Source organism: Mycteria americana, chromosome 9 (genome assembly GCF_035582795.1).
Source record: "Mycteria americana isolate JAX WOST 10 ecotype Jacksonville Zoo and Gardens chromosome 9, USCA_MyAme_1.0, whole genome shotgun sequence".
In the NCBI taxonomy this organism is placed as follows: domain Eukaryota; kingdom Metazoa; phylum Chordata; class Aves; order Ciconiiformes; family Ciconiidae; genus Mycteria; species Mycteria americana.
This window is the reverse complement of record NC_134373.1, coordinates 32,197,230-32,209,612: the sequence shown is the minus strand read 5'-3', so window position 1 is coordinate 32,209,612 and position 12,383 is coordinate 32,197,230. Positions and strand designations below refer to the sequence as shown.

The 12,383-nt window shown below is 39.2% G+C and overlaps 1 protein-coding gene across 5 annotated transcripts in view; it reads left to right on the top strand.

Annotated features, from left to right (window-relative positions):
• MYLK (myosin light chain kinase) overlaps positions 1-12,383 on the top strand; it is a 223,507-nt gene that overhangs the window by 124,811 nt on the left and 86,313 nt on the right. For 4 of the 5 annotated variants that reach the window (XM_075512682.1, XM_075512681.1, XM_075512680.1 and 1 more), the window contains 2 exons: positions 11,280-11,417; positions 12,087-12,284. In XM_075512682.1, the coding sequence (XP_075368797.1) occupies positions 11,280-11,417; positions 12,087-12,284 (336 nt within the window). Of the gene's footprint in view, positions 1-297; positions 410-11,279; positions 11,418-12,086; positions 12,285-12,383 lie in introns of those variants that run through there. The other variant, XM_075512683.1, reaches the window with a different exon arrangement.

Below are 12,383 nucleotides of genomic sequence, written 5' to 3'. Positions count from 1 at the left end.
CCCTCGGTGAGCAAACACTGTTCAGCAAATACTGCTGCTCCTGTTCATTGGCCCTTGACGTCATTTCTCCCTCCCTGCCAGCAGTGCACTTTCCTGACTTCACATCTGTTCCTTCTCCCCCACCACTTTCTGTTCATACTTTTTTTTTTAGTGCAGCCTCCCCAGCATAAGTGTTAGCTATGTTGGGAAACCTGTAGCCCTTACAATCCGATTACTGTAGTCATTCATTGATCATTGGACGAGCAGATTAGAGTCACCTGAAAACCTGTCAGAGTCCCTGCTGCAACCAGTTTATCAGAGCAGTGAAGGGAGATGCTTTCTGGAAAACCAGTTTCTTTTGTTCCTGTCACTCTTCCATCTGGTGTGAGTGGGACCATAAAATATAACCAGGTGGAAGAAAGGCTTTCAGGTAGGAGTCTTTTCTTCCAGTCATGAGAGATGCTGTCTTTAGGTTGTAGGTTGGTTTTGTTCCTATTTCAGAATGACCTCTCTTAGACATTAATCTTTTAAAGAAGGTTATCACTGCAATAAGCAGCCTCTCTGTGAAGACTTAATTGAGAGGCTACAGCTTTCTCTGAGATATATATTTCTGCCTAAGGTAAATGAAGTATGATGTCTTACTTGTCTACAGTGATGAAATATTTGTGGCAGCTTTTCAAAGTCACAGTTTATTTGAAAGCATTTTGCTGTATTTCAAGCATAACATAAATATAAAGGACTATAGAAGACTTTCCAAAATATACAAGTCTAGTCTTGTTAAATGTCCAAAAGACATTCCAGACCAGTATCCTGGTGGAACCACTTGGCTATGTAAGAACTGGTTTCAGGGCACTAAGTGAAAGGGAGGGGCTTTTTGTTACTGTATTGAAAGGTCAGAGGTAAGCTGTCATGAGCATCAAAGAAACTGTTCCAGTGTTTTCAAGAGCGTCCCAAAGTTCTCAGTCCAGCACTCTGTATGGGTCACTAACAGCTGTAAACCTTGTAAGACTAAGCTTTTTTTTTTTTTTTTTTTAAATTGCCTTCTTTCAGCACCTCAGGACCAAACGTGAAACACAATGCTGGCTAGAGACCAAAAATGAAGGACAAAAGCAAAACGTGTGGAAGCTTTTAATGATATAGGACTGGTGCCATCAATATAAACAATGTTCTCTAAAGACAGCTTCTTGACATAAATAATTTCCAGTAAAAGGGGAACCAAATTTGGATGCAAATGAGGGATGAGTGCTTGCAGAATGAGCAAAAGTTAAATGGCAGGAATTGCATTAATACTTCTTATAAATGAAAAACAAAGATGAGATGCTGACAGAAAAAATGTTTAATTTAAAAAGAAAAGAAAAAAACCCCACCCCTACATCTGATGGTCTTCTCAACTGTGAAGTGATCACATTCTGTGAGCATTAAGCTATTATGTACCAGAATGACAGAAAACAGATGATTATTGTAACAGTCTTGGGCATGGCCCTGCATTGGCCAAGGGGCAAACCATCCCGACTTGGACTGCCAAATTCTATAATGCTCTAAGTTTCAGCTGAGAAGTGGAAGTCATCAAAATACATATAAAACTTGTTAACTGAATATATGCCTGAGTAACTTTGAAAGCATGGGCATGATGTTACCCCAAAGAATGTTTCCAAGAGCAGCTGATGTGGATTAGCTAATGGGAACTCAAACAGTCAGCCATCAAACTATCTCATAGGATTAGCTCAATTTATAAAACTCTCCAGAAATGACTGTTGTGCAGGTAGATTTGAGGTAGGCAAGCTTTAGGATGAGAGGAATTAATCACTGAAAGTCGATTCCAAATCATCTGAGATTTGTACATAGTGTGTGTTTTTCTGGAGGAAAATGAACTTGGTTTCTGACACTAAGCATCATTTCTGTCTGCATTCATTTTCTGGCCTTTTTCCTGCTTTTCTCGTGTAGTTATGAATTCAACCAGCTTATGTTACTTCTATGAATTGACTTCCAACCTAGCTTCACTGAGCTTCCTTTCCATGACTACTAGATTAACTTGAATTTATCAAAACACAGTCCTGTTGTGCAAATATTGCTAAACAAATGACAAATAACAAATGAATATTTTAGTCACTTGTGTACCATCAGTCATGATACATCAGATGGAGTGAGCCACCAGAGAAATTTAGTCTGTAGAATGGTTATGTAACAATTAAAAAACACGACATCACAGGTAAAGTGGCTAAGTGCTAGAAGTGACCTGTTTTAACATCTAAGCTTTTCATCTCTAGTGTCTATACTTAGGCAGAGTGAGAGTCACAAATGGAAGAGTACCTGTAGGATTGACGTTTGCCTTTAAACTACAAATCAAAAGTGAAATACATCTTTAAGCAAGTTGTATCTCAATGTTAGAACTAAAATTATAGAGGCAGCAAGACAGACTCTAAGGATATCAGTGCCTACTTTTTTCACTTTTTTACAGATAATTAGCACTTCTGTTACTGTGAGGTTTGTCCATTTCTATTAATTTCTCTTGGATTTGGGAGCTGACATGTTGACAGTATTTAGAAGCCTGTTGAGTACCTTGCATTACCAGCTGATGTAAAACATACACAAACACAAAAATATATATGCTCCAGTGCAAAAATCTCATGGAAGTTTCACTTACAGAAGAAAGATTCTGCATAAGCAGAGGAGCATGGCCGATGCTTACAGAAAAGCAGAGGATGTCAGGGTCTCACAACTGTTTTGTCATGTGTCAGGAAAATAATAATTTAAAAATGGCTTTTAATCAAAGGACTCAGTGAACTAAAGGGATTGGTTTGAGAGCAGGGTGATGTACATGTTTCTTCTCAGTATAAATATTTTTGTGAATACCATTATTAAAAGTATAGGGAAATGCGAGGACCATGGAGAAGAGTTGGGAGTGTATAAGCAAGGGATATTCAGCACCAGCAGAAAGAGAAGAGCTGTAAAGGTGAGAATTAAAGAATTGCTTTATGAACAAAAGGAAGGTCCAAGTAAGGAAAAGAGGAGATGGGTTTGCCCATGGGAAGCATCTGTCTTTGAGTTAGGTGACTAAAGAGAAATCTGAAAATTTCAAACACATAAGGTGGTGTATATATAGCCAAGTAAGGTTGGCAAGTTCTTAAAGGTATGTTTCTTCAGTTTAGTCTTACAAATTTAACAGCGTGTTGCTTAAGCATCTAACTGGATTGCAGCATAGAGTCCCTAGGTTAGTATGGCCAACCAAACTGAAAACAAAGCTGAAAAAACAAATACAGGACCCCCATGCTGAAATTTAGCAGGTCCTGCCTTGTCCTTACTAGTTCTGCAAGTCTATGCAGTTCTCTTGCCCTAAAAGACAAAAATGTCCACATAACAGAAGCAACATAACAGAATTTGTTGTATGTACATTTGGGATAGAAAATATATCTAACTAGGCAGATATACCCCTCTAACACCTGCTTTAGCAATTCTTCTTGAGATCTAATTTTGTCAAGCAGTGATACCTCACTTTTAGAAGAATAAGGTTTCTATTTTACAGATTGGAAAAATGAGCAATACAAAGATGTCCAAGTGCCTTAATACAGGTTATAGTGTGAGTCCTAATGAGGAGGTCATTCCTTTGCAGTAGAGGAAAGGAACAGAGGGCAGGAACTTTGTACAGCTGTATACTACTGGAGGTGTTTCCATGCAGCTTCATTTTAGTCAAGCCTTGACTGCTGGGCCACATACACAGACTTTGCCTTTTTTTTTTTTCAGGGTAATGTCTTAGTTTGAGAGATTTTTAATATAAATTTAGCAAGAAAAGACAACTGACCACAAACAATGCCATACTAGAACTCCCTTATCTTTTCTGGACTTCAATGCCAAACAAGCTGTGCTTTAGAATTCCTTTCTGACACCAAGTTTTATGCAGAAATACAATGTCGCTGTATTTTTTTCTTTTTTTTTTTCCTTTATATTAATCTGATTTCAAATGTTTCCTTGTTCTCAAGCTGAGTCTTACTTGTCTTATTTGAGGGGTTCCTTAAAAGCATTCTTAGTACAGTATCCTTTTGATTACTCACTCAAGGGAGTAAGTAGAACTATTTTAGTATTACCACAGGTATCTGTTGCCAGTGTGGATTTGCCAGAGGAGGGAAGGGCTGAAGGGGCTGTAACTCTTTATATCAGTGGCATCCTCAGTGACACTTGCGCTTTACGTGACTGCCTGTTCCTGTTGTGCTTCCATTGCATTTCAGCTCATGCACAGCCTAGGTTTTTTTTTCTAATGGAAATGGTATCTCTATACATCATGATAGACTACAATTAAGTTAAATTCTACCTGGGCAGCCACACAAAAAATTGAGACTGTAGATGTGAAGGTTAAATTCTGCCTCAGCAGTATGCGCGTTTTCACTGCGGAGCTAACCTGGCTTGATCTAGCGTATATGAATTACCTTTTCTGCAGTTCGTGTCGGACTGGTATCTAATGCTGGGGAATTTGTTAGTGGTGGGCCAGCTGAGCTGCCATGCATTGGTAGGTATACACGCTCCCAGGCCTTCCATGGAGTTGCTGTCTGTGGCAGTGACAGAAGAGCAATTACTCGATGTAAATAACTTGCAAACAGGGTTAGTCATTAATAATGCAGACCGTCCGGAACGCAAAAGCAAACACCACTTCGGCCGCAAAAACTTCCAGTGAGACTGTCACTGAGGAATTCGGTCTCCTGACTGCAAAGTGATCTGCCGTGAACTCAGCTGGCTACTTTGTATCTCTGTCCCCTGTGCGCTAAATTGAGATTTTTTCCTGAGGAGGGGAAGTGGAGAGGGAGGTGCTGATTTCTCCTCCCTGGTATCCAGTGTCAGGACACATGGGAATGGTTCAAAGCTGCACCAGGGCAGGTTTAGACTGGACATTAGGAAGCATTTCTTCACCAAGAGGGTGGTCAAACCCTGGCACAGGCTTCCTAGAGAGGTGGTCGATGCCCCAAGCCTGTCAGTGCTTAAGAGGCATTTGGACAGTGCCCTTAACAACATGCCTTAACTTCTGGTCAGCCCTGAATTGGTCAGGCAGTGGGACTAGGTGATCGTTGTAGGTCCCTTCCAAGTGGAGTAGTCTATTCTATTTTGACTGTTTCTCCCAAATCATGATTCTTACTGGTGTAGTCAGCATTTTGATAGTGGGATTTCTGGGGTGGCATCTCTTTCAAATGCTGTGGATTGCAGAACAAACTGAGTAGACAAAACAGAGGTTAAAATGCTGATGACCTGGTGATATCCCATACAAAGGGAAAGACTTGGGAAAGGAGAAGCATACATGGAGCTGCAGGATAGGGCTGGAAGACTAGCCTGCAGTAAAACAAATAGATTGCCAGACTGGGGTAAAGTGGAAGTTGACCTGCTTTGTATATCCCTAACCACCCTGACTAGTATAGGCTTAGGGCATTGTCAATCTTGGGTTAACAGTTTTTCTGTGTAATGCAAGGCACAACATCCAGACTATAACTTGGCCTGGCCCTTCAATGAAAGCATCTCCCAAGGATATTTAAACCTAGCCTTCCATTTACAAAACCAGATTATAACTGCAGAAATAAATGATGGTAGATGTGTAAAGAACACTGCTAGGCCATTAAACATCTAGTTCTCATGACCTAAGTTTGCACAATGGCATAGCAACCTGAGATCTTTAATAAAGCAGAAATGTCCCTACATGTCTCAAGAACATAGAGGTCCCATACTTTTTTTTATGCCAGTATAAATCAAGTTTGGAATTCTTGGAAAACTTGCAGAAAATATTTTGACCATATCACTTCAGGCCTGAGACAGAAAAATACTTTACAGGAAGAAAGACAGATGAGATGAGTGTCCTAATATCAATTTTCTGCCTTATAAAATCTGTTATTTTTGTAGTTGATAGCATTGTTAACATGAGATCTGGTAACAGCTGGATTTATTTACATTGAAAATATTTGGAGAGGTGAAACTCTTTTCAAGATCAAGATCTGTGTGTGAATCTGAGTCTTGCTTTAAGAGATTTTTAGTGGAATCTGCTGCTTCTCTCTCTGAGCTTACTCACACAGAGGGCTTTTTGAGTTAAGCATTCTCCTCAGCTCAGTTGACTTATTAGCCTCTGAGCCAAAATGATATTTAAACACCATAAATGGTAAATGTTGCTGAGGCAGTCCTTTTGCACAGCTCAGACTAGGCATTATTTGGCAGTTAACCACATGATTCTGGCAAACAGATTCCTCAAGTATAATTAAATCTCTTATAAGACTAAACACTGCAAGTTGTTTGCAGTGTTCTGAACATAAGGCAGCAAACTCTCTATTCTTTGCATGTCCTTGACTTGCAACCAGTCGTAACCCTGGTCTTGTGCAGCTGAGTTATAGCCCTGAAGGTGTATATGTGCAGTGCTGTATCTGACCCTTCTTGAGCCAGGGGCTGGACTACATGATCTCCAGAGGTCCCTTCCGAACTCAGTTATTGTGTGATTCTGTGCTGTATTGAGCATGCTGAAGTCCTGATATTTCAACAGGAGATGTCAGCATTCTGCAGCTCACATTAAAAAGGCTTCAGTACATCTGGGTAGGCAAATGAACAAGCAAATTTACTAGAATAGATGATGTCCATAAAATGTTAACTGTTTTGATCACACAGGCCAGGTAAAACCCAGGTCCAGTCTTTGGAAACCTCCTTAAAGTTTGCATCCTGATCGGGATTTTCTTCTTCACTCCAATTTCAACAGCAAATCTGGGAATGGAAATGCTACAGTGCAGTTATTGATTCTTTTTTTTCTTCTCTCTGAGTGTATAGATTTATCTATATCTTTTACCTTAGAAAGCAGATGGTTGCATACGTGCAGTTAAACTGGTACATGTGTATTGTACAATTGATTTGTAGTAGGTTAACTGTTCAGTGCAGCATGAATTTTCCACTTTTTCTTTTATGTATACACCTTCAACACAATAACTCACCCTTGCTTATCAATAGAAAGATGTTTACAGTTGTGTTCAAGCACCAAGTTCTGATCCAGGTCTAGGTTTTAAAAAAATTCAAGTGTATTTTGGCTTAGGCCCACAGCTAAAATCAAGACTCCTCTTGCAATAATTTCCAGTCTGCAGATATGTGGACGTTAAATTTATGTAAGAACTCTTTAAATCCTGGATTGAGACAAGTCAAATAATAAGAAAGCATTTTTTATCACCTTAAATTTCTATTAATACATAATAGAAATATATGTTATTTTTCTATATTTCTATAGTTAATATATAAATCGATGTTTTATATAGTAGCTGTAGATGGATTAACTTACTACTGATTACACAAACACAGGAAAACAGAATAAGAGATTAATAGAAATAGTTGTGTATCAGAGGCAATATATCTCTTTTCCCATTGCCATCCAAATATGCTGAGAATCTGTATTTTTGTAAGAAACTGGAAGAGTTTAAATTCTCCTTAATCTCTGTGGATTTAATGTGCTAAGTGGCTTTTTTTAAACATAGATTTGGATGCTTTATTAGAGTGTCTTTCTAATAAAAAAATGAACCCTTGGGGTAAGGCAATGCTGTGGGAAAACCCTGTATTACTTTTGCTTTGTAGAAAACATATGTGGGTATATAAGGTACCCTTTAAATGCTTTGCTCACTATTTCTGGTCTCCCAGGCTGTGTTTCCCACTGATCTGTGCATCTTATTATTTGCTGTTTCCCAACATTCATGCATATTAAAGCCTGATGAAAGGCAAAAACCACAGGAACCATATAAGTGGGATCATTGTGGTGGACTTTTAAATCTATCACCCTGTGTAATGCCTTATCAAAAGCCTGTTGAAATGACAGAGAGACCGCTGCTCACCAGAGAATGCCCCAGCTGGGCTTATGTATTATGGCAGACCACAGCTCTATGCAAAATTGTTAAACTTTTTGATCTCATAATTTCATAACAGCCTTTGCGAATTCAGTGCTTTGTAAGCAGCCTTTGAGAAAATCATAGTATCTTCTATGTATTATCGTGCATGATTTGACCTGTATGAAACCAACAGCTGTGGTTAAAAAATTGTGGCAGCCTTTATAAGCTACTGTAAAATAAAGTAGTTGCACGGTCTGAAACAAGTTATTGAAATGTACCTGTGCTTTATCAAGCCCACTCTAGGTAGTGCTTTCTGATGTTCCTCAGGAATTGCTTTGACATGATCCACCTGGGAGGAACTCACTGCAGCAGCAGAAGTTGATTGCGGAAAGGAAAGGGAGGGAGAAAATTAACTGCCTGGGGTAGGATTTTTTTAGCCACTGTGGCAGTACTGCTATGTGTTAACTCTTATATTCCTTCTTTTCATTCTTAGAGGTGAACCTACTCCTACTTGAAAGTAATAAGAAGAGTGGTGAGGGAGATATTAATTGGCTATAGGCGATTAGAGTGCATTAACATAATAGGAAGAGATCGGATCCCCTCTTTTTCACATCCAAATGATTAAGCTTGAGGATGCATAGATATATAACAAAGTCATGCCCTTATGCTAATGTCAGATAAAATTTTCCTTAGGTTCCAGGTTTCCTTTCTGGTGCCAGATGTGCCATATTTTTATTGCCTGTAGTTTTGGCAGCAAAAATACCCTGCAGTGTTACAAAAGAGATTGTTTCAGCCAGAAGCATAGTGACTTGCAGTATCGGAGCTGGGAGCTGTACCTGTGCTTCCTTTCTCTCCCCCCTGCTTTCGGCTCTGAAGCCAGCTGCCACTGAAGAGCATATGAATTTTGAACCCCAGCAGAGTTCCTGTGGTGAAAGGGGCTTTGGAGGAATGAGGGAAAGCAAGCCCTAATTCTGGCCTTTTGATGCGTGCAGCTTGCTTATTTGTGTCCCGTTTTTGTTATCTCCTTGCCCTCCATTTTCCTGGTGCAAATCACATCTTTTGTTCCTTCTTTGTTCCTGCAAGAAGGTGGTTTTATTTGAGTACATGAAACTTTCATTTCTGCAGCACATATTTTGGAGGAGTTAGCATTGCTGAAAAATTCCTTTTGGGAAATCATTTTGCTCTATTCCTTCTCTAGTTGCTCACCCATTTCTTTTTAATAAGCTGAGGCTGTTATACTGTATTGTCTTCCTTGATTACAGGAATCCATTTATTTAGACTACATGGAACAGGCGCGTCAGTCTAATAAAGCAAAGAGCCAGTTGCAAGGGATGTGGAGTGCTGCTAGTACTTAATGCTGTTTGTACCAGGGCTCTGCTGGAGGCAGCTCGGTCTGTTCCAGGAGAATTGCTGTTAGAGCCACTACTAGCAAATTTGCTTCCTTGTCACTGTTAACTCTCTTGTGGGAGCTGTTTCAGCTCTTTTTTTGTTATCTGTCCTCCTCTGAAGGCTTGAACTTCTCTGATCATACCCCAAGCCTGTTTCTCTGTTGGTCTAGAACCACACCTCTGCTTTTATTTTCCTTTCCCTGCTCTCCTTTCATTGTATATCTGCCTTCTCGATTTGCAATGTTATGCATTATTTCAATAAAAGGGATAACAGAAACATTACAATTTAAGTGTCTTTTTCTTTATTTTTTTTTTCTATGCCTCTTACCTGTCTTATTACTGTCTTGTTTTTTCCTTTGCCTCCTTTCTTCTTCTTCTTTTCCTCCCTTTTCCCATTATGGATTTCTGCTTTCCTTCCCAGGTCTGTTTCAGTTTGAGGGACAAAGAGATTTTCTGCAAGGCATTAGAGTAGTGAAGGAGCATGTGCTGATATTGCTTAGAACAGCAGTTATTTGAAGCTGTTTCCCTGAGTAAACAGTACAAAACAGAGGAATATGGTGAACCACAGCAGTTTATTACTGTAGATGGATTTCACCCAACTTCATGGCTATTTTCTGTACGGCATTAGTCATTGACAAGCAGGTGCTATAGGAAGCCCTAAGACTGATCAATGTGGCCTGATGGTGAATCAGGCATTTCAGAGTAGTAAGTCCATAACACCGAGCTGAGTGGGTCTCAGTCAGGTCTCATATTTCCATTCTCACATGCATCAATGTCTCGCTGCTCAGTGCCAAGAAAAGACCTACGACATAAGCCAGCGAGACAAGATTTTGGCTAGAAAACGCTCTGCTAGAGAAGAGGAAAAACTTCCTCTCCAGACGGCTTCCAAATTTACATTGAGCTCAAATAACCCTGGGACAAGCTTAACTTTTTGCCTCCAGGAGGTTCAGTGGACTTGCTCTGTGAGGTGCTTTCAGTTTTTCTAACCACCATCCTTTTATGAATGGTGGGTTTTTTCCAGCCTGGCACTTTGTGTTGCTGTAATACTATTTTGGATGGTCTTGATATACCTTTGAAAATTTTGAAGGTAGGAATAAGCAAAATGAAGCTATTTTCATGTATGGACAGAAAGTAGGGTTGGCATTTTAAAGGCAAGACGTAAGAGGTCTGAACTCAAGCTAAACAAAACAAAAAGTGTATCCAAGTGACCGATAAATATTTATGACTTCTTACATTTGGTCATGATCACTACTTTGGCTTCAGAAGTGTCTTTGCTCAGGTTTTTAGAGCAGAAGTATCTTTCCTGGTCTAGGTTACCATATAGGTCACAGTTAAATGATCTTGCTTCATAGCCCCTGAATCCAAGACAGAGACCACTATGGATACTGGAAATTACATACCTATCACAGATAGATTTTATTTTTAAGAGTGATTCATTTAACTCCAGCACTCATCATTTGATTTTACAGCCTCAAAAAAAAAAAAAAAAAGCCCTAATCCAACAGTTTGTTTCGTGATATATGTTGATAACCTCAGGTTTCAGACTTTCCCATCATCAATCAGTTGGCTAAGTGTAATACAGGAGACGAGCAGGGTGAACTCAAACCCATTTGATATTGACCGTCTAACAACCTAAATGGTTTGTAGTCTCATACAGTGTGGCAAATCCTATATTCCTGTGAGTTTACACTTTTAACTCATCAATCATGAGAACAGAAATTTGTAACATATCTTAAGATTTTTATGTGAATTTAGCAGTGATTAAAAGCATTGAGCTGTTCGGTTTGGTTTTTTTTTGCACCTGAGCATGTGTACTTGGGGAAAATGATTGTAAATTTCTGTGTGATATTCTATGATATCTGTTAATGATTTAAGAGGATGCCTGGAGGAAGGACAGTTCCATTCCCATTTCTTGACTTTCTGCTTGGACTACTGTCAAGGGAAAACAGCTATATTGGGTGGTTTCAGTGATTTTTGTCTCCTGAGAGCTGAAACAAGACCACTGACTCAAAATAAGTTTGAACCTAAGGTCAGTTAAAATTTGTCATGAAAGTTCCAGTAAGACACCCCTTTTGTTCTCTTCTTGACTTCACAGAAAAGAAGAGCAGCAAGAAGGCAGAAAGTGCACAGGCTGCCAAATTAAACAGGACTTTTGCACCCGTCTTCCTTAAAGGCCTGACTGACCTCAAAGTAATGGATGGAAGTCAAGTGATAATGACTGTGGAGGTATCAGGTGCGTAGCTACAGAACAGTATTATTTAAAATTTTTAAGTCCTGCTGCAAAGTACATGCTTTTTTCCACTGTCCTTTTCTTTTAGCAGGTGTCTTTGCATTTGGAAATATTATTTCAAGGAACCAATTTTTTAAAAGTAAAAGCTAGGTTTGTGTAATGTGATCTTCAGGGTGGCTGAACATTGTCCAGTGTTAATGTGTTCAGACCTGTACGAGTGTTTCTTTATTGGAATAGTAATAAGGTTGTTATTGGGTCCTGCTGTTGAACTAAAACTAACTCTCAGTGGACTTGTAATAGCTTTTGTTGTGAACCAAACAAGATTGAATTCCTGTCAGCTGGGGTAAGATTAGTGCTGCAGACAAGAGCAGTCCTGATATGAACTTTGGTAATAGAAACCCTTCACAACCACCTTTGTGGAATCTAGAACTCATTCTCCCTCTCTGTTGTATACATGCTTCCCTTACTCATTTGTATTTTAACTGTAATAAGACAGACTTAGAACTATTCCACATTACACAGCATCAACAGAGTTAATGAAATTCCTGAATGTTTTGAAGATGAAATTGCAGAATCAGGTGGCAGAAAACAACCAACCTTGTTCATTTTCTTAATCAATATATAGTGGGGTTTTGTGTGTGTGTCTGATTTTTGTTGTTTCCTATTTTTCAGCTAACCCACCTCCTGAAATTATCTGGCTGCACAATGGGAAAGAAATCCAGGAAACAGAAGATTTCCACTTTGAGAAGAAAGGCAATGAGTACAGTCTGTACATCCAGGAAGTATTTCCTGAAGACACAGGCAAATACACCTGTGAAGCCTGGAATGAATTAGGAGAAACTCAAACCCAGGCTACATTGACAGTACAAGGTATAAAGTTCTTCTCCACCTTAGGAAATGCTAAAATAAAATAATTCTAATGTGCTGGAGGAGTGTCTATTTAAAGTACATGAGTGTTTATAAGGTCTG